The following is a 23715-nucleotide window of genomic DNA, read 5'->3' on the forward strand; positions in this document are numbered from 1 at the left end:
TAGTCTTTGAAATCAGCTTTCTTAGAAATAGCTATCCAGAAAATAAGAGAATTTCTGGGCAGTAACATTACACATACATACCTGATTTTTTTTGAAATGAAAAGGTAGAGTTGTTTTCATGTCTCTGACCCCTCCTCACAGCCTAGACCCTTTGTATTAACCTGTATTTATTGTTCTCTTTCAAAATTTAGATTCAGTCTGTTTCTGGTTTTGTAAATGGAAACACTATTTCATAGAAAGCTAAAAGGCTGCTTGCTCATTGGTGGCCATAAAATCACAACACAGCTTTTCTTCTAGTTATAACTTTATATACCATCACATTATTCAAAATAATGAGCAAGGAGCATCTGCAGTGTGATTGTTCAAGTTACCATATTTAGCCTCCATAAAAAACCCTTACACAAATGCTATCCCACTATTCCAGGGAAGCCCACACCCGAGCTTCTCACAAAGAAAAAATACAATAGAGTGTATTAACAATTTAAATTGCCTTACTGTCCTTAGTGACTAGATCTCAAACGACTCAAAAGCAGGACCCTCAAGAGCCATTGCTGCTGACATTACAGTTGTACTTCATTGTAGCTGACAAATGTTTGTATTTTTATTTCCATAAAGGACACCTTCATTCTTGCATTACTAAATTTAAGGTCATATTTAAAGCTTTTATTTTAATTTCATGGTCATATTTACAGTCTTCAATTTATCTTTTGGAATTCAGAAGACTGAAATATTTTCAGATCTTTTCTGCTGTGCAGTGAAAACACATGGGACTCAGAACGAATTTAAAACCCTTGCCATGTGTCTGTTTTTAATATGGTCAGCCTGTATATATGTTGATTTATTGTTTAATTAGGTAGAAAATGAGAAAATACAAGAGAAATGTCATGACAGCAAATATTGGCCAACATAATTTGAAGGAAAGATCATAAAGGAAGCCCTCCCCTGCATTTACTCTTGGAATAGCCCCAAATTTGGTCATTTAACTCAGGAATAGGCTCCATTCGCAAACAAGTTCCCAGTGAATTGCATTGCTCAAGTAGAAATTGTCTCCCTGTTTGGTGGCTTATGACCATTAACACCTGTCTGCCTTGGGAGCTGTAAAAGCTGCTCTGTTTGCTATGGAAACACGGAACTGGGAAAAAAATCAAGGCACAAAAGTGCTTTCTGTGTCTCTGCACTGGAGGCAAGATTCATAAGATCCACAAGATGCTCAAAATGCAGAGACTAAGGAGAAAGATCAAACCTTCCAAGATCTCACACTGAACCGTGTATTTCTAGATATATTTTTATATAATTATTTTTTGCTTTTAGAACCACTCCAGCTTACACAGAAAGGGACTATATACTGGTGTCTGTGATTTGAAAGGCTAACAATGTACTTCCTGAAGAGAAAAAATAATTATGAGGTTGATTTAAAAAGAACAAAGCCAAACCATAGTACAGAATAAATCTCTTGCTTGTTGTAAAGACCTCCCCTATACCAAACAGAAATATAACCACGATATTTTCAGGAAAACAAACACAGCTAATCATACACCTTAAATAACTATGTAACACAGAAACAAATGATTCCATCTATATGATGATTCAAATACACTTCCTGAACTACAAAACTCTCAAAATTATTCAAGTGTTTAGAGACATAATCAAACTTTGAAATACTGCTGAATTTTGTAACTGAAAATAAAAACTGCCTTGAATCCCAAATACTCCTCTTATTATTCTAGTACTTCAAAGTTTTATATAAATTAATGATAATTGAATCTCAGGTTTATGGTCTGGTACCTCACTGTTCCCTTAGAGGAGCTATTACCATGGTGATAAGATTGCTTAAATTAAGCTGTCTTTTTCCACAGGACTTGGCTCATTGCCAGTGCAGTGAAGGGAGATTTCAGTCCATTCAGCACAGCATTAACCTTACTGCCAACACTGCTAAATAGGCTAGAGGAACTAGGACGAAATTTGATTTAAAAAAGGAAGGAACAAGCAAATATCTTAAATACTGACGCACGAAGCAGGACTAAAACCCCCAATTTGAAACAAAATCAAAATTAGCTAAATTTTGAGATTTAGACAGAAAACTTAAAAATTCTAATGCTTTTGTAATCTAAGTCAAAACTTAACTCAGAATAAGTGTGACCAATGGTTTATCCATGAGGGAACTATAACAGACTATAAGGAGGGTAAGAAAAATGTCAGGTAAAAATCCCTACTTAACATCTAGATTTTACTTCATATTTGGGGGTTTGATTGAAGTGGGAAAATAAATAGCAAACAGCAGAAAAAACCCCAAAGCAAGATATGGAAACAAATACCGAGTTAACTAGCAGGGCATGGAGTAAATGAAAAACATTCCTTTGAGTTATCAGGGTTTAATACTTAGTCCATAAAAAGTAGTAAGTTATGTTCAGATGGGGTTGTCAGAGATAATGACAATGTATTACACTGTAAATCACAAGATTTGAAGTATTAGAGCAAAGTATCTATGAAGCCTGACAAAACAATTATTTTAGTGGAAAGGAAGGGAATAGGCAATAGGTTGCAAGTACTTTATTCTGGGGGAGAGGGAAAAAATCAATTTATGTAAGAGCCCAATGACATTATCCTAAAGAAGAGAATCAGTGTTTCCCATGTTTTTATGTGTTGTGAGAGATGGTTGTGGTTTGTTTCTGGCAATGCTTAAAAATTATTTCTCTGTCTGACAATGAAATTACTGCATGTTCATAACTAATTTTAATAATGGCTATGTTTATTTTTCCAAACTGTGCATGCATGCATAGATGGAGCCTGCATTTGCGTCTCTGGGCACATTACAGTGCTGAAGGCTGCAGCACAGTCACCAGTTTGAGCTGCTATGCCTCCTACAGGTACAGCTCTTCTCCAGTTCCTTCAGCAGCAGGTGTTCGGTAACAAGTCCTCTGAAGTCTTAAAGCTGTTCTTAATTCTTATTTTTATTTGGGTTGCTTATAATCAGAATAACTGCCAGAGTTAGAGAACTGGCCTTGGCAACGACACACAGACAGATTAATTTTAGCTTTGACAAAAGCTGGTGTGAACTTAACAAGTAATTTCATCTTTCCAAGTCAGTCTCATCATTAAACACTTGCATTAGTAAGCTAGGTCCTGAAAAAACTGCTTTGCAGATCAGTGCATGTAACACCTCTAGATGAAGCACAAAACAAAATTTCTGATTTGCCCTTTTCTATAAAAATATAACCAGGTTTTACTGTACAAGAAAACTTTCAAACACATACACCACAGTATATGTTTTTAATGCAGCCCTCTGCCATCTAATCTAGGGTTTCAAACTCTAATTATGTAAGAGTACATGTTTAATGTGAGTACTGCAAACATTTTCAGAAGTACAGAATTTTCTTTAACATAAATATGACATATTATCATTATGAGCAGACTTATAAAGTTGCTTCATTTCTGTCATTTCTGACTGTTTTACAGTCCCATGATTAGTTCTAGGAAATCTTTTCCTGTCTGAAAATTCTCTAATATTCCATGGCAGTAGATAAAACATCAAACATATGTTCTGTTTATGGATTAACAGGAGATACAGTTGGAATAAATGTGTATTCTGATTTTTTGCCTAGTTGTTACAGTAGGGAATATATTACTGTCTAAGTCTTCTTTTTGATTGCAAATGTTCCAAATGAAACAAAAAATAATCTGCTTAGACATATTAGGTATGTAGATATTAGCAAGATTGCTATTATTAAAGATTTGGCACAGAAACATATCTTTGATATGTTTCCCTTTATTTTGTAGGATTATTTTTAATGGGCAGCTAAAGATTAATGGAGAAGGAAAGCAAGGGAATCCAGATGTTAGGCCAAAGCCAGTTCAATTCTAGCAGAATCATTCCCTGGTAAAGGAAGGAAAAACAAGCTGCAAGCCCTTCATTTTCTGTAAGGCTGTACTGTGCACTATAGACTTCTGGGAAGTGGTAAGCACAAATGTTTTTATTACAGTGTTCCCCTGCTACAGCACTTGTCTGCACACAAACTGCAGATACATCCTGGCAAACAGACTCACTGATTTTCCTTTTGGATTATCCAGCCTTTCAGCCAGCTTTGTGACAGGCTGCTGGGAGCAACCAGTGGGGGCATGAAATCAGCTGAAACAACCACTGAAGGGTTGGAATGTGGAAAATTCCCAGACTTTGTGAATGACTAACGTGTAGCCCATAGCATGTTTCCCAGTCTGAATTCCTAATTCACTGCACAGCCCTTTATATAATTATAGACAGAGCTATATATTTCTTTATTTGTCCTTTACGAGAAGCTTCAAATCTGCAAAATATAAGAAGAAACCAGAAAAATTAAACTGAACTCAAAAGAAAAATAAACTGTATTTTGCCCCAATGAAATCTGATGGAAATGTTGTGAACAGGGATGCAGAGAGGCTTAAAAAGATCTACCTGACTGTTAACTGATGAGAACTAAAAGTTAATGGGACAGAACACCCAGAGATCACCTTTCTTGCAGCAAAAAGTACACATAGATATTGATACACCAGAAACAACAAAGATTTATCTTTATAAAGGCTGTGTAAGCAGAAGCTTCTAGCTCCAGAAGGACCAGCTGAAAAAATGTTGCTTATGTTCACTTTTACAGAAAAGTTTTCATCCTCCTTGATTCTTTTTGATATTTTTCCTTAAGACAAATAAGGAAAGTTTTATTTCAGAATGAATTGGCATATTCTTCAATCCCAACTTAATAGCAGAACCAAAACTTGACACTTCTGATGAACAGCAGTCAAGTGTTTAAAGATGTATATTAAGATTTATTTTTGTAATAAAATAAAACCAATCTTCTTATAAAAGAACAAAAACTAGATTTCAGTGATTAATTGTGATAACTGGGCCTTGGACATATATGTTAAAAAGCCCCAAATATTTCTGTGCATAATACTTTATATTTTCTGGATCCAATTAGGTGGATGTCAGAAATTTATCTGTTTCACCAAACAACTTGCACAAACTCTTTCACTTTTTGTGCTTTAAAATGGCAAAACTCAAAGGAAACCCTAGTTAAAACATCTTGGTGCTTAGTTCACAATGAAGAAGACTGAAGAAAATCAAGATCTTGTTTTAAAAATCAAATTAGCAAACACAGCTGTAGTTGCAAGTCATCAAATTCGCTAATACTTATCAGGAACAAATGAAGAAAAAAAAAGCTTATTACAGCCAAAAAGTCAGATGAAATTGTGCAGAGCTTTGGGTATTGAAATTAAAGTTGCCTGAATACAGAACGTGTTTGCTATCAATTGTTCTTCAGAGTAGATTATTTGTGTAAATTGTGAATGATCCTGAAGTTGAACCCTCCCTTCCTCAGCTCCCAGAGGTAAGTCTTGCCATGCCCAGCACCTGGCTCAGTATCGTTTCTCCATTGCCAAATGATTATCAAATTATATTCTTTGGCTGTATATGCAATAAAGTACTTAAATACGTATTGAGGAAAATATTATTTTAGTATTATTTCTGGTCTTTTCTTATCCACAGGAAAGCTGCAGCCTGACTAGATGATCCCCAAAGGTCCCTTCAAACCCCAGCCACTCCTGACTCTCTGCGACTCCAGAAGTGCCGAAGTACACTGATTAAACCAAACTTCTATTTGCTGGTTACAAAATGGTCCTGGGAGAATGTGAGAGGGCAGGACAAATACACAAGCACAAATCCTGACTGCACACAACCATCAAACACCACTGTAACCCACACACCTTAAAGAAATGACTACCTTTCAAAACTTTGAAAAATGCGCTTTTTTGAGTATTAATGATCTAGATGAATCAAGGCAATAAGGCCTCACGTGGCTACTTGGGATGGCCTCAAAGCAAAACACACTGGCATGTCCTGAACGACAGACTTGTAAATGCCCATCACCAGCTCCTGTAATTGCCAGGCCTCCTCCCTGTCTTATTTCTTTTTCTCTCTACATCTGAGATCCGCTGTGCACAGCCTTGGTCCACACCTGGTTTCCAGTGGTATGTTGCTGTTCAAGACCCAGCTGTTATGAAGATGCACCGAATCTTGTGTACTGGTGGGGGGCGTGGGGGCAGCAGGGCTGGGCTGGCTGCGGGTGGTCATCGATCTCCTCTGCAGGGAGTCGGCTGAGGGAGGCGGTTTCCTGGCGCAGGTGCAGGCGTGCGGTGGGGGAGGTGGCGGTGGCAGCGGTCTGAAGGTGAACTGGTTATGTGGGCTACCAGGCATATCTGAAACAACAAGGAAAAGACAGTGAAACACACGGAGGATTATTATTTTAGGAAGATCAAGATGGTCTTTAAATGATGTTTTGCAGTTAGTGGTTCATTTACGTTCATCTTATTTAAAAAAGGAAAGAGGAGACTGTTGGGGCCCTCCCCCTGCCATGCAGCCCTGGGAGAGGGGCCCTGAGGGGAGGCACGGGGTTTCCCTGCCCCTGGGCAGCCTCGTTCCCCATTGGTTGGTTTGTGTTCCCCTGCGCGGGCAAGGACCCTCGGGTCCCGTGATTGAGGAGTTCCTTGGCAGAGCTCCGGCCATGCGGCTGGAGAAATAAACATCTCTGAAACATCTATCAAGAATCTGTCCATATATATTTCTTTTCACGGGCCTTGTTGTCCGATACGCGTGTTGCAGTATCCACACTGTAACAAATGGTGGTGAAATGCTGGCAAGACACTGATCCCTAAGGACAGAAAATTAGTGAGTAAAAAACCACTGTAGGTCTCCCTCTTCTCGCCTTGGTTTGGATATTCTCTCTAAATTATGGAGGAACTGTGGAAACACTCTTGGCTCTCAGAGCTGCATATGGACATTTATCTTAAGCTTGGAAAGATTCTTGAACAACGATTTGTAAATTTTAGCTTAATTCAAGCTCAAAAGGAACTGAAACACTTCCTGGCATGGTTGTTTAAGAACTTTTTCTATGTTTCTTGGGATTTAATTCTTACCAAAGACTTTTGGACAGTTAATTTCTGAGTCAAAATATATGCCAATAGAAGAATATTTTCATGAATGTTATTTAATTACCGAGACTGTTGAGTAATGTCAGCTGTGAACTGGTGAAGGGAAGCGTGCCTCAGGGACCGTGCGGCCTCAGCCACATGGACCGAGCGCTCTGCAAGCAGCAGCGAGGCAGTTCCCGCGTGCGGGCGGAGCGGCACAAGCTGCAGCGCTGGCAGCAGAGCGAGGCGCGGCGGGAGAGGTGCGACCTGGCCTTGCCCGCCCGGCCCCGCACAGCGCATGGTGGAGCGAGCCCCATTAATGCCCGACCGAGAGGGGCAATGCGCGGGCGGCGGCTGGCGGCGGTGGTGGCAGAGCGGAGCCGAAACGCGCACTGAAGCAGGGCGCGGGGGAGTCATTGCTCGGGGGCCCGGCCGAGACATGGGTGCAGCACCTGGCAGCGGCAGTGCAGCTGAGAGCAGAGGAGACAGCGTGCAGGGAGCTGAGCGGCGCGGCGCGGCCCGGCCCGGCCCGGCCCGCGCAGCCCTGAACGCGACCCTGGGAAGAGCGCGCAGGCACGAGCAGCTCCGACAATTCCAACACGGGAGCGAGCAAAAGAGAAAGCAAGAATGCAGCGAGACAGAAAACAGCAGCAACTCGGAAAAAGGAAAAAATCACCGTAGCTAAGGTTTTAGGAATAGTAAAATGGTATAATGTTAAACAAAATTATGGTTTTATAACAAGATGTGACAACCAAGAAGACATATTCGTTTATAGAACTGCTATTAAAAAGAATAACCCTGAAAAATGCATCCCAAGCTTGGGAGGTGGAGAGGTGGTGGAATTCAAAATTGTGCAAGGTAGAAAAGGGTTACAAGCATCGCAGGTCACTGGGCCTGATGGTGTTCCTGTAAAAGGCAGTTATATATGCTGAAAATTGTAGTCATGTGAGACAATATCTCCATTATAAGCCCCCCCCAGAGTCTCCCTTTCCTAATCCCACCTTTCCCTTTTACCCTATGTCCTATTACCGCCAGTGTATTCCCAATCTGTTTTTTCACCCATGGTTTCCCTCACAAAACCATGCCTTTGCCAATTGTTTCCCCAAAAATCCCCTTCCAATGCCGAGTGGGGGATGAAGAGGGGGAGGGAAGAAATCAAACCTTCTCCTGCCTCAGTTTCCCCACAAAGCATGCTCAGAGAGTCATGTCTCCCTTCTGTCAGCCTTAAGATGTTCCAGAGAATCTGTTTGGACATTTAAAGACTCAGGAGGGTGGCTTGTTTTGTTTTGAAACTGTCCTTGTTATCTCATTTTTATCCAGTTGTTTTCAATGTTAAGTTTTAAATCCCTTTTTGTTAAACGGGTGAAATGTCAGGGTCCCTTCCCCCTGCCATGCAGCCCTGGGAGAGGGGCCCTGAGGGCACAGACACGGGGTTTCCCTGCCCCTGCTCAGCCTCGTTCCCGTTGGTTGGTTTGTGTTCCCTGCGCGGCCAAGGACCCTCGGGTCCGGTGATTGCGGAGTTTCTCGGCAGAGCCCCGGCCATGTGGTCGGGGAAATAAACATCTCTGAAACATCTATCAAGAACTGGTCCATAAATATTTCCTTCCACAGGCCTCGTTGTCTGATACGTGTGTTGCAGTATCTGCACTGTAACAGGAGACTAAACTCTTAAACTGCAGGAGGACAGATTTACATGAGATATTAGGAAGTAAATCTTTGTTGTGAGGGTGGTGAGGCACTGGAACACGTTGCCCAGAGAAGCTGTGGCTCACCCATGCCTGGAAGTGTTCAAGGCCAGGTTGGACAGGGCTTGGAGCAACCTGGTCTAGTGGAAGGTGTCCCTGCCCATGGCAGGGGGTTGAAACCAGAGGATCTTTAAGGTCCCTTCCAAGCCAAACCATTCTGTGATTCTGTGATACAGTTATTACTGGGAATAAAGCATTGTGCTTTATCATGTTCTTAACCCTGTTTCCTGTAAATGTGGCTGCAATATTTTAAATAATTTAAAATATAACAGTCTACTGAAGCAGAGAGTATCAGATACAGACACACCCTACAGCACAGTAATTCAACAACAACAGCAAAACAAATAAAAGCCAAAAAAAACAAAAAGGAAAAAAGAAGGTGGTATAACATTCACTTAATTTGACAGGATTTTTTGGGGATGAAGGTAAAGAACAGATAAATTGACATTGAATCGCAGCACACATACCAACTGATTTCACAAGGTATAATTCTCATTTAAAACATCAATGAGAAATAGACAGTATAAAAATTAGTCTTGCACTTCAACTTGAGAGAGAAAATGACTAAGTCCTACCACCTAACAAACATCTTTCATAAAACAATGCTAACATATTTCTGGAGTCTGTTACTGCATTTGTTAAATGAGAGCTGAGAAAAAGTCTCTGAAACACTAATGATCCAGACACTCAGAAAAAAGGTTTTATGGCAACTACAAGCAGGTGAGCTGCCTGGGAGCTCATAGCCACTGAACCAGTCTGAGAAGGGGACAGAGTCAAAGAAGCCTGTGATGGGTACCCAAGGCCCTGCTCCCTGTGCTGCCACTGCCTTATGGGACCCTCAGGCTGTCCCCCGGTACCCCAAAGGGATGCTGTACCTGCACAGGGTCCTGTCCTGTGCTAACAAATGCTGCTGCATGGCTCAAGGTGGCTCAGCCTGAGCCACTGAGCTTCAATCCTGCAAAGGACAATGAAGACACAAACATGGTGCAATGGTACTTTGAAGGAACAATAAAACCTTGTTTTCTCTACTTCCTCAAAGTCTCCAAAGACTCTCAGTACAGCCAGATACACAGCTATGGACAATAGCAAATGCTTTGTAAAGAAGACAGTGGTAAAAATTGCTGCTGGATTGAGTGATCTGTGAACTTGTTAACTTGATACTCCTCCAGCTACTTCACCTCAATGTCTAACGCAGCTTTATCCCATTTCTGTACTCTCACACTACCTTTTACCTTAGCAGATGTCCAGTTAAATTTGCACAAATCCAGCTGCAGCAAAGCTCTGATGAACCTGCAAAAATTCCCTGCAAGGACCTGTTGCCATCCATTTACAACACATGCTTTCTTTACATTATGACATGATGTGTCTTCAAGGAGAAAGATGAAAGTGCATTCCCTCCTTTCCTGAAATGGCTTGTGGAAAAAACCACCTTTTTCTCCATGACAGTCCCAATTTACCCCAACTGGAGAAACAAGGTGTTCAGTGCTCCACATAAGCTTTTCAATGCTGTGGTAAGCAAAGTTGTCACGGATTTAGCCCAGGCTCAATCCTTTTAATTTCATTGATCTTTTATCAAGGCAGCATTCTTACAGTTGCACTAAGGTTTATGCTGTAATATTCGTTTGCATGTACAAGAAAAGCATTTCTAAGCATATTAGAGAATTGGAGACCTCAGTCAATTAAATCACTGGAGTCAACAGTCCAGGGCTCCAAAATAATCTGCTAAGGCACTTTCATATAATAATTAATCTAGGTAAATCCTGTACCTGCTATTTTAGAATTGAAAGCTATTCAAATTTTGCACGTAATATTTGACGTCCAGCATCCTTACGTATTTGATCAATGACATTTCCTTACTTAAGGTATCAATCTTAAATCCACTCTACAGAAAATGTTCAGGATTATTATACAACCTATAATTTGCATGACAAGCCATTTCAATGGTTAAGGCACTGTCCTGTTAGAAAAATGCTGATTTTTGCCAGGATACACAGTTAGACTCTACAAGGTACATCAAGAGCTATGCAGTAAATGCTGAGCAGCCAAGGTGACTGCTTCCCTAGGCATTTGGGAAAAAAACCTGTATAGTCTATATGGCAACCCATCTTTTAGTTCCCTTCTTCCCCTTTTATCTATCCTGTCCCTATCCTGTCAATGGCACACAATTGTCTGACAGTTTAGTTTGTTCCATGCAATAGACTGGTTCTGCTTTGTGAACCATAAAGTCTCTCTGGCTGGTAGGGTACCTTATATCTCCCAGTGCAATTTATCACAATACATCAACACATCAGATTTCCTGGGGGGATTCTTTTTTAATTATCACACTTGTCACCCTTTCATCTAGCTACTGGCATCACAGAAAACCTCACATTGGAGCCTGATTGTTTCGGCGATTTAAAGTCTTCTTCATCAGACCCTCATTTCAGTGAAGCACTGCAAACTAATTATGCTGAAATCAACCCGAGTTTCCAATTAGTTTTTACAGACTTTCTACTTTGGCAAAATTGTTTTTATTTTGCTTGAAACTAAGTCTATATCTCATTATTTTTATAACACAAAAAATGTTGCTTGGGATATAAAACAGCATTAAATCTAAATATGCACACTTAGGATTCTTCAGGACTCTAAATAAACAGCAGACTATGTAAAATAACTTACTGCAAAATCATTTAAATACCTAAAAGGGCATATTACGCAAGATAATTTGTCTAAAGCCAACAAGCTTCCAAAATGTACAAGACTGATATAGGAACTGGCTTACCTAATGCTATCTGTAACAACTCCTGCTTTTGTTTTTAATGGCTGCTAATAATGTTCACATTTTCTAATTCTTGTACATAAAAAACATTTATGCATGTTATGCAAATACAGTGTTATTTGTTTTCATTGGCTTGATTGATGTGACAGAAATTTCCATTCATCTAAAAATGTAGCTATATAACATTATTTCAGCTCAAACTTTACACTTGCAGTAATTTGCTTCAAATCAGATTTCCACCTGAGGAGTAACCAAGCCAGAAATGATTCTCTTGGTCTTCATTATTGGCCTTCTCATCTGCATTTAGCTCATATTTTTACATACAAAAGAGGCTGTTTAGAAAATTTCTAAATTCTTTCCTCTGAGAAGTATTTTTTTTAAAGTAGTCCTCTCCTTTCAGCAGAGCACATTGAGAACTGTGATGTTTCCCAAAGACAGTCAACGTTCCAACTTGCACATTCCCCACCCACTTCAAAAACTCTACTCAAACTTCTTTCTACATGTGCTTTTTTTTTTATTTTTAGGGGTTTTGCTTTCATTATTCAGCAACAAGAATAACACTCTAAGTGCTAATTTGATTATCTCGTCTGCTTTGAGACACTTCCCAAACTCCATGCACTCACACCAAGAGAAACTGCAGTAGGGAAGGCAGCTGGAAACAAGAAAATCTTGCCTTGAAGTTCTGCTAGCTTGAAGGAGTTCTACTTTCTCTCTTTCCTTTGAAATTTGAAGGAAGAAGTTCTTTTTCTCTCCTGAACGTTCTTCTTCTTTTGTTCTGGCTTGCTCTTTTGGACGGCCCACAAACAGCACTGAACATGTGCTGCTCCATGGCAATTGTGTAATGAAGCTTGGTACTCCAGTTACAGAGCACAGACGTCAACAGCTCCTCTTCAGCTCATGAGTTCTACCACTACTGCTTTTCCTTTCAGGACATGAAATAATTCAGATCCTGCTTTTTTAATAGGCTTCTGCTTTTCAGAAAGTCAGTTAACTCAGGAAATTCCCTGGCTCTGCCACGGTGGTTGAGCGCTGCCATTCTGTTCAAAAGGTATTGGATGGACAGACCAGAAGGATGGACAACAGAAGCATTAACATAAACTCATTTTTCTTAAGAGTCAGGGTAAAATGCCTTTGTAATCATAAACATGTAGCCAAATTGCTTTACAGACTGGCAAAAATTAAATAAACAGCTTAATCAACTAGTTAACACATAATTTACAGTTAGTTTTGAAAACTAGCCAAGCCTTGGCAGAAGTATTTTCCTAACAGTTCTGAAATATACTTTACTATACTTTTTGGATCCATATAAAAGACAGGGTAATTGAACTGTTTTATCATTTACTGACAAGGCTACAATAGCCTGTATTGTTATTAGGTGAAGTATATCAGAGAGAATATACTAAAATGTAATGAACCATAAAAGGTTTGCATCTAACCTGTAGTGCTTTTGAAATACTTTAATTTCTTTCAGCTCCTGAATTTATTATTTCTTGGTATGTTTGGATTTATTTTTTTTTTTAATTTACTGGATGTGTCTCAGTAGAGTGTGAATTAGCTGGTAATCCATTATTTAATGAATGAAATAGTAGCAACATATGTTCAGGGAGTTTAATTTAGTTTATTTAAAAGTTCTATGGGTATACTACTGCTCAGTTACAAACCACTCTGCGATTATTTTTTAAGCATGTTTAGAATTACAGAATGGTTTGGGTTGGTTGGGACCTTAAACATCTAGTTTCAAGCCCCCTGTTGTGGGCAGGGACACCTTCCACTAGACCAGGTTGCTCCAAGCTCCATCCAACCTGGCCTTGGACACTTTCAGGGATGGGGAATCCACAGCTTCTCTGGGCAACCTGTGCCAGGGCCTCACTACCCTCACAGGGAAGAACTTCTTCCCAATATCTGAGGTAAGTCTGCTCTCTGTCAGTTTAAATCCATTCCTTTTATCACTGCATGCCCTTGTCAAAAGTTCCTCTCGTGCTCTTATAACCCCTTTATGCACTGGGAAGTTCTGTCAGGTCCCTCTACTCTGCATAGAAGCAGTAAGGACTTTTTATGATGGCAGCACTTCCTTTTCTTGTTCCTTTTCATGTTTTTAAATGCTAAATTAAATGCTAAAATTGTCCTATAAGACCTAAGTAACTATATTTTATAAACACTCATACTGGACCTCATTCTAGGAAACTTTTCAAAAATGTAATTACCCAGTTTGGAACACCAGAGGAAAAAGGAATGATGGGACCATCACCAGCAGGTCTTTCTTTAAAACACTCTTGTTTTTACAGAAGTGAATGTTTTATACTTCTTTAATTCTGCTTAAAACAGTCTCTTGTGATATAGCACTAAACTTGGCTAAAGTTCCTTATGGATTCCACATTTATTTAGATAGTCTAACATGAGCCTGGGATTTTCCCATATTTTAATTTACACTTTTGATTAACTTCTAACAAAAAAATCCTGTATTACTTGTCTACTAGAAAATCTTCACAAGTCAAATAGTATAAGTGGACTGTATTACCTGCATATGAAATTGAGTATAAATGCCTTAAAAACCTTAGCAACAGCGAGCATAAGGAATTTTCATCATCAAGACTTCTGCATTTGCCAGTAATTTTCCACTATCGTTGCACATCAGGATGGTAACACTGCTGGGCTCCACTTCTGGTAAAACTTCCATTAGTGGCATGACAAAAGTGAAAAAAATACTAGAGATCTCAGCGTTTTTGAAAATAAATTTTAAGCGTCTCGAAGGGTCTCTGCAGACAACTATTCTTGACTCAGCTGCAGAAAGATGTGGGAGAATTTTATCAGGCAAAAGAACGGAGGTTAGAACTCACTGGAGAAGGAAAGGCAGTGATTTCTCTCTAGGAACTATCACAGGACCACCTTTTCCAGCTTTCTGGATAGGATGCATTCTGTCTTTCGGGACTCAAAAAATTCTGGAATCTGTTGTCTTTGTACTGTATACTTGTCAGTTTTACTTCGCACAATTCTCAAAATAAGACTGATACACTCTTTTTTTAAGGTGTGCGTGGGGGAGTGTTTCTGCTTTTTCTGATGATAGAAATGTTAATATACTCAAACCGAAAGAAGGGCTTCTGGGCCCAAAGCTAGCTCTTTTTTTTCTGCAGCTGTATCAGCTGGTGCAATGAAAGACATTACCTTTCCTGACAAACTTTGCCTCACTTTAGAGGCACTTATATCTGTAGAGCGTTAGAGCTACAACAGCACTACTCCTCCTTAATTAACTCCATCACTCAGTGTTTTAACTTGGGAGCCTGACTGCTGAAGTAGAATAATTTTGGTCATAAACACTGCACTATAAAATGTCCCTCTCTGTGTTGTAGTTTGTAACCTGAAACAAGTTTCAGGTTATAATGCTGTGTACTGTGGGTGAGATGCAAGGTTTAAATGTTATCATTGCAGACGCACCTGACAATATAAACATGCCTATGTGTGTTCATATAAAATTAACATTGCCAGAGGGGAATGAAGAGCAACAGCTCCTGAGGTGCTTTTATTCTACTGAACTGCCTGAATTATAGCTTTGTTCTATGGTACTTCTTCACATAGCTGTTAAAATACTAATGTGCTCTATGTATAATATTTATGTGAAAAACATTCCATTTATGTGAAAAGCTCACATTTATGTCAATTAATATGAAAAATTTGTAATGAAACTTCTACTCACTCCCTTCCCTCTCCTTCGTTGCAGGTGCTACATCCGTCAGATTCTAATACCCATCCAGCTGAGACAGGACTCTCTTAAATCACTACAGTCTGAGCCAACTCAAGACAGGCCCCTTGGTGGCTGAATCAGAGAGGTCAAGGACAAAATGTGAAGGGAGAAGAAGTTCTGATGTTGTCTGAGTGAACAGCCTAAACAACCAGCTCAGGCTTCTAGTGGTTTGTTTAGCAGATCAAGCAGCTGCTGGTACAATTAACATCACACAGCATTCAAAGGACAGAGAGAAGATTGACAGCTACCAGCCAGCTTAAAGGTGATACTTTCAGGAGAATGTGTAATTCCTGCCGTTACTTAAAAGTGGTGGGTTCAGTCAATATCACGAGTTGTAACTTCTATCAGTGGGAACTCACAGGGGATAGTACAATCACTATTCTAAAACTCCCAACAAAGCGGGAGAGATTATAGCTTACAGAGTAAGCCTATCACCTAGGTTTGCAAAAGCCAGGCACTTACAAGTAGCCTAGCAGCAAATTTTTGATGACCTTAGAGGTCATCAGACAGATTTTGATTAAAGAGCAGTTTATGATTGGTAAAATAGGTTGCAAGCAGTCATGGCTGTAAAAATTAATGTTTCTGCAGTTATTGATGGTTTTCGGCAGTGATAAATATTCAAGTTTTGGCCCTTGTGTTATTAAATTCATTAGCAGTGAGGGCTTTCTGAAAGGGATCTGTGGGTAATGGAATTAGCAACTATAAATCATACTGAAATACACTGTGTATTCAGCCCAATAGGTCAGTGGAAATATCATGAATATGGACGTATTAAATCACTTTGTCACCACCCTGCCTGCCTCTTACCTGCTTCATCTGTGTTCCTGTTATTTTGCAAAATTTTCAGGAAAAAAAGACTGCTTGAGGCAATGCCCTGTTACAGACCCAAATAATATAAAGCCCTGCAGTATTTGAGCTTGCTGCCCTGTAAGGGCTCAGGGGAAGACTCTTCCCTTGTAGTAGCTGCCTTCTCTGGGATGGGGACAGTGACAGGAGTCCCACCAGTTCACCAAAGTACAGAATCCTCTTCAACTTAAAGCCCAGCCATGAGAGACATCACTTTGTTGATTCATATTTTTGCAAACGTAAGTTATTCTGTGGCTCTACAGAAATATGATAATATGATTAACCCTAAGACATGGTTAAACTTGCCAGTTACATCAGGACCCAAACTTCAACCCTGATGAGCCCTAAAATTACTGGGGGCAAGATCCCAAGTATGTCTTGTAGCTATCTGGACTGAGACAGACCTATTGCTTTGTTGGCAGCACTGCAAACTTACTCTACGTTTACTTCGAGGTGGAAGTACCTGAACTTTCTCACTTTAAGGCTCCAGTTTCTCCCACCTGGATATGTAAAAGCTTTTCTCAGGACACCTAACTATCTGCACTCCAGATCATCCTGTCAAAATCAGACATCCAGAATGTCTCCTGAAACGATTTTGCAGAGCATAACTGAAAATCCTACATCCGTTTTTATGATCAATACCATGTACAGATGTAGAAGCTTGAAGCTCTTCTGGATCATTTGGGACTTGATTCTACCCACATCTATTTACTTCATTTTTAAGACAAACCTTTCAGAAAGATACTAATTAGGGAACTTCAAGAGAAATACAGACTAGTGTCCATGTTCGTAATATTCTGAAGAATATGTTTCCAGCTTAAACAGAAAAATGAAGGTCTCTTTTATTCAATAGAACTGCATTCCATATGATTTATTATAGAGTTCACCTTGACATTAAATTGGTTGATATGAGCATCTTTACATATATTTACAGTGACTGTTACATAATTATAGGGAGTATTGAAAAAAATCATTTATCTATGGTTATATAATAACCTGTGGATGGGGAGAAAAAGCTGCTAAATGCCTCCATAATATGAAAAATATATAGAATGTAACTGTGACTCTATATGTACATCTACCTCAAATTCATCAAAATAATTCTAACGTAGTACTTTCACAAACAAACACTAAAATGTATTTTTGCTGACAGAAAGCTTTGCAACTAGACTTTGTGTAACACTGTAGCCAGTGAACAGATTGTGATGTCTGTAAGAGCGAGGCATAAAGCCTTAGGCAGGGTTCAACATCAGCTGGAGGACAGAGCACCATGCACGGCCATAACACTGAAATAAGCTAAAAATTATTTAATTTTGGCCATATAATGGCATCGGGGATTTAAAAGCAGACTTGGACACTCTGTAGAGTAGTTTACTTTTCGCCTAATTCCCTGCTGTCCTGGGGAGGAGGTGTAGTGGGCACCACAGCAGTGCTTGGATCTGTCTAAATGGCTGTGCTCTACAGGAGCAGGGAGGTAGAAGACAGCTTGCTCAAAGCTGGCTGTTCAGGACCTTCCCCTACAAAAATCTCTGTAGAGATGAATTCTGGTGAATAAAACTGAACTGATATTTCGATTTAAAGAGATTCTTCTTTCTCTATAGACTGCACAGGGTAGCAGAGTTGTTTGTTCCTACAGTTTCCTGCCAGTCATTTTGGATTTCAGAGAGAAATCTTTATAAAGAACCAGGCTATCAACCAATAAAATGAATGGCTGTTGGTGAAACCAGTAATGCTTTCATCTGTCTCTTCCTGAATGGCCATGCCTACACTCAAATTTGTTATGGGAATTAGGAATATGATCACTTCCTCAGTCAAGAAGAGATTTCCACTTTATTTTAGTGGAGTTTAGTTTTAGCCACTGTTAATAAGTTGACAAGCAGCAAGCATGTGTGCTTAGTCCTGGTCAAGAAATACCATTGACAACATATAAAAAAATAAAATCCAAGTACAATCCCTTCCAATTCTTTCATCAGAGCAGTCTGACCTATAAACCAATGTACAATTCAAACACAGATTACAGTAAGACAGATTTTTCTCAGCAACCTTATTAGTTCCCTGTTGGCCAAGTTAGAAAGCTCACAGGAAATCAGAGACTGTTTCCTTCAACTTCACTTACATTCTGCTTCACAAACTTTAGTTGACAAATTTCTTAGAGAAAAGCTCTTTAAGACAAATTACAGCTTCAAAACATATATTGTCCTTTTGAAGTTTTGCTTTAGAAAAGAAACAAATTTTTAAATAGACATTAATTTCAAATTATCTTTTAATTATCTATTTAAAGAGAGAATTATTGCTTTAAAAAAGGGAAAGAATTTTTTTTAAAAGGAAGAATGATAACCTTAGCTGTAGGTGAGTTAGCATCCATTTTTTCTCGGTAACCCTTAGAATTACAAGGTGCCATTTAAGGAGGCTGCATGTAATTGTCAGATAGCATAATAGAAGTCTATTTGTTGCTCACCAAATGATTTTCTATGCTGTCTAAATCACACTGTATTAGTTAAAGGATATACCTCAGTGTAGAATTAGCTGATTGACTACTCCTGCCTTTTATCCCTGGAGGCAGCTTACAAGTTCTTGTCCCTCTCAACTTAATGCACAAATAAAACAAATACTTCTACAAAAAGATCTATTCATACATTGATGTTTGGTAACATTTTATTTAGGAATGCTGACACTTCTCCTATAGTCCTGAGCTGGCTGGGAGGAAAGACAACAGAACACGCGTAACTGATGTTAAACAGCAAATCAATTATTTTTCAAAGAAAAGCCAAACTTCTATAGGGAAAGACAAAATAACAACACAGAAACAGGTAATGTAATGCCTGAAAATGAACATACCACAAGGCCACAGTTCTCAAATCAGTCTCTCTGAAGCTTATTTAGGCACTTAGCAAGCATGTGCATTTCCAGAAATACTCCTACCTCTCCACTAAACTGGGGGTTATGTCCTGATTCCACAGAACTATTTAGCAGTTTTAACTCCACTCTGGTGTCTATTGTTAGGAGCCCTGCATTCTTTTAACCATCTTTGCAGTTCTGAGCAGAACATCTATCAAGCACCAACAGGGCCACTGCTGCAGAAGCCGATTCAGCTGGTTAACTTCAGCCTGGAAGGTTCAGCAAGCTGCTTCTGCTAGCCTGGCTCAACTTGCAAAAGGAATCTAGTGCAATTCAAAATTAACAAAGGTTACAATTTTTTACTGCATTAATAGGCTACAAAGTTCTTTGTAACTGTATCCTCAGTTCACCTCACAACACATTGCTTTGTGTTTCACTCAAAGCTTATCTATATACAGTTATTTAAACTCATTGTAAATAAGACACACATTTTTGAATATTACTAGAAATTACATCTATAAAATACTGAATAAAACCTTCAAAACAAATGCATAAAGAAGTATCAAGGGAAAAATACTTTTTCATATGAATCTACCCAACAAAGTATTTTAATGAGCGCAGATCTATTAAGAGAATTCTCAGGATACTGTAATTATTATTCATTTTCTAGAATTGTTTCACCATGAAGCTTTATGCTACTATGGGGACTTTAATGTTTATGTTTTGTGATGGCTGCGTTGACTATTAAAAAGCAATTTGGCTGACATTTTAAGTCTTTTGTTGCCAGTTTTAATTGGATTGTTCACCAAGCATCAACTCCCCCGTTAACTGCAAAAATTACAGGCCGACGTCAGTTTATAGTAATGACTGTTTAATGATTTTATGCTTTCAGTATGCCACCTTCATATGGATGCATGCATGATTAGTTTCATATCAAGACCTGTAATTAAATAATTGAAACTTCAACAAAAGAAAACATCAAACAGGAAGACATCCTTAATAAAGACTCCAAGATTTATCAACACTCTCATTCCAAATAAAAAATAATTAATATTTTGAGGTCAAACACTGCAAGATCTGATGTTAAGAAAAAAAAGTTCTCTCACCTTTTCCTACAGAAGAAATTTGCCTTTAACTGATTCAAAGTCTTAGAGCCTGATGCAGTGAACACTTGCATTCTGAAACCTAACTCCAAATTATTTAGAGCTCATTATTAGCTATTTTTGTTTACTTTCCAGACTAGGTGAAACTGCTTTTATAATAATAATTATAAGATATAAAAATAATTATACCTCAACTGAAACTTACAGTACTTACAACCAAAGAAAAACAAGCCCACTACCTTCTCAGGAATTCAGGTTCTTGAAAGAAAACAGATTATTAGTCTTTGTTCAGCTCTGAATCCTATGCCAAACTCCTACATATTTCAGAATTTCAAACAGAAAAAAATGGCTTTTAGAAGAAAACTCTTTGAAAGTGTGAAATATCCATGAAAATAAAGCCAGAACAAAGAGTCACAAAGCAGGGCCAGCACTGCACAGGCAGTGAGTGCCTCCTCATACTGCTCAGAGAATTTCACACCTGATGGTTTTGGCCACCTGACATGGGTAGAAACCTCCTGTAGGCAGTTCAACATTTGAATCTTGAAAAGAATTTGGTATTTCACACATTTTGATACTTACAAAGTGCATGGGAAAAAATTACTGGCCAAGGGCTTTCACTGTCTTAATAACAACAGTGCACATCTGCACTAGAAAATCTGGGATATGGTGCTTCTGTAAACTGAGCCTGTATATTTATGGATTCCGATTAATTTTACACCTCTAAGGTGTAAAAAAAATTACACCTCTAAGCATCAAACTTTATTGTGTTACACAGTAAGTATTCAGGCAAATTTCAGCAATTTATAGCAACTTCAAAGAATGTATGTTCATCTGTTTTCAGGCTTGACTTTTATAGGCTATAGTCACCTACTAGAAAATATTAACCTACTGGAAAGTCAATAGGTTTTTAAGGTTTCATTTTTATGTACAAAAAGCTGTATGCCTCACAGAATCATTCATTTTCCTTTTATTGCCAGGATGATGGCTTAAAACCTGTTGTGACCAAACTTCTGAGCAGACGGCTTTATTTGAAAGATTTAGGGGTAAATTTAGGGCCCACCTCTTTTTCCAGTTACAACAGCATGATATGGGATTAACTCCATTGATTTCAATTATGTTATTTTGCCTTGGTTTGCTAGATGTAACCACGGAAGAAAACAGCCCAACTTTGAGAGGGTGTATCTACTTTTAATATATTTAGAAACAGAAAATTTGCCACTTCAAAATTTCAGCTGTACAACGCTGTATGATTCTGCTCCAGGAACAGGGTTATTGGATTTGTAATCTAGAAAGGAATGAAGCACCGAACCAGTAAAATACAGGTTGGCACAAACTTACTTCGATTCATAAAATAAGAAGGTCCAGCAGAGGTATGTGAATGGACCATACATCAGCAGATGAAAATTCACATTGGCAGAGGCAAGGTACCTCAAATTGATTGCTGAGATCTAAATTAACTCCAAGTCCTCAGAAAATGGCCCTGGGTATGCCTGCAAACGGCTCAATGAAAACTTCTTTTCTGTGTATGCGTTTAGTAAAAGAATGTAGCAGCATGGAAAATAAACCAAATTGGACAGAAAGGAAAAAGGCAAGTAGTGTTAAATCCTCACATACACATCTTGTAGAATAATTTGTTCTATTCTTGACACTTGTTTTCAGAAAAAAATTGCTAAAAATAGAAGAGATTTTACAAACAGATGAGTAGATCAGTGATGTTAAACTAAACAGATGATGTCATCTAAAGAGCAGAAAAATGCAAATGATAGAGAAACATCATCACAAACTCAGTAGGTACACAACTATTTATACTCACAATACAAGTACAGTGCATCACTAAATGAAACTGTTAGGAGAGAAATTTAAAACTGATAATAAGGAATACTCTGGAGTGGGTTTTGTTTGTTTGTTTTTAACAACAAATTTAACCTAGAAACTTGTTGCTACAAACTGTCATTGAGAGAAGAAGGTTGCAAATATTTTATGTGTAGAATTTTATATAGATAATTATTCATCTGCATAGAGTAAGCAGGCAGTATACACACAAGTTGCAGTGTATCTATACATATAAAAAGCAGGTATATGCCTGTAGGTATATAACATACATGTTTACACACACACAAAAGTCTCCACTGAATTTCCACCCAGTGGAAAGAACAGAAGTTAGGCTGATATTCCCTCAGTTTATTTACAAAATCAAATTTTTATAATCTTGAAGGATTTAATTTTAAAACATTACTAGAATAGCATGGAGCAAAACTGCACTCACTGATTGCTTTCTGCCCCACGAGAGAACCTCAACCAAATTCCAGCCATTGGTGAATTTCCTCCTATGTGATCTGGTCACAGCTAGTTTAGTCAGAAAACATTTGGAGAAAATAAGAGAAGCACGTAATTTAGTCAGCCTGGTGAAACAAGTTTAAGGCAATCCCTTTTGATGGCTGAAAAAAAAAAAGAATGGATCTGCCTTGAAGTCATGTACCACCAGTAATGCAAAAGTTAAAAGCTAAAGAAGAAATAGTTCACTTGCAGATCTCAGAGTGAGCTGGGTATTGACACTTGAGCAGCAATTTGAAACTCAACACATTCCTGTCTAGAACAGAATAGCCTCTTTCTAAGTCTCATACTGATGTTTAAATTCTAATTTTGATGCCTACTTGCAGTCTTTCGAAATACATGACTCTTAGTAAATATTGGAAAATAACCTCATACAGATTTTGTGAGCAGTACAAATGGGATTCCTGCTCTTCAATCTCAATGATGCAATAACCAAGTAACAAAGCACCCTCTGCCAAACTCATCTCAGCACTGAGTAACGCAACAACCAAGGAAACTAGGATAGAACAACTAGTTCTGTTCACTGCACTGTGCTTTATCCACCTGACTTCCCTTATTATGGAATATCCAGGCTGAATGCAAATAAAGCAAATGTACCAGTGAAGTGGAGGAAGTAGCCGGCAATATGTGCAATAGTTACCTTTTACCAAAGAGGATGGAAAAAATGGATGAAGATCAGTAGACAGCTTCAGCTTATGCAATTTCAAAATGATCTTCTAAAAGTAATTATTAGAGCGGAGTTGCAGCATTCAGCTGAAATGGAACTTTTCAGAATTTCACATTAAGTAAAATAAGGAAAGAAAAAAACATCATACACATCAAAAAGGAGAGGGCTGCTCAGACATAGCTTTCCTCCTCCTCCTCCACTTTGCCTTTTACAATCTTATATTGAAGAAAAAGCAACATGCCACATATCTATCAAAATGAAGCATACCCTACTGCAGAAAAAAATACATGGCAGAAAAATGTTCGAGTAACCATGACATAGAATTAGTTCCAGCTGAAAAAAGAAGAACTGAGTATAAAGACAAAATCTAAGCCAGCTGTATGGTAGTTCATAGACCGAATTCAGATGAAAATTTTGCCTAATGTAGCAGGGAACATCAGATGGCTGCAGAGACACTTCCAGACTAGTTTACAGCCTGCAGTGATCTCAAAAGCTCTAATTCTGTCCTGTTGATTAGACAGGAAAAAAGAGGGAGGATCTGACACCAGCTCAGTTCTGCAGTGCATGTGCCAGCACCCAGACTCGCTCTGCAAGCTGCAAAGCAACAGCACTGGTCCCAAAGAGCCTGTGCAGACAGAACATCTGCTGAGCTAAAACTCATCTCATGTGAGTATCTTTGCAATTCGATAGCACAATATGATTATACTGCTACATCATCTGTATTAAAAACATTGCTGCACACATGTGACAGC

General features: G+C 38.7%; 1 protein-coding gene across 8 annotated transcripts in view; it reads right to left on the bottom strand.

Annotated features, from left to right (window-relative positions):
• The window catches only part of TENM1 (teneurin transmembrane protein 1), an 829655-nt gene that overhangs the window by 150991 nt on the left and 654949 nt on the right, over nucleotides 1–23715 (bottom strand). For all 8 annotated transcript variants that reach the window (XM_032123523.1, XM_032123524.1, XM_032123529.1 and 5 more), the window contains one exon: nucleotides 5982–6222. In XM_032123523.1, coding sequence (XP_031979414.1) covers nucleotides 5982–6222 — 241 coding nt within the window. The remainder of the gene's footprint in view (nucleotides 1–5981; nucleotides 6223–23715) is intronic.

Source organism: Corvus moneduloides, chromosome 14 (genome assembly GCF_009650955.1).
Source record: "Corvus moneduloides isolate bCorMon1 chromosome 14, bCorMon1.pri, whole genome shotgun sequence".
Taxonomy (NCBI): Eukaryota; Metazoa; Chordata; class Aves; order Passeriformes; family Corvidae; genus Corvus; species Corvus moneduloides.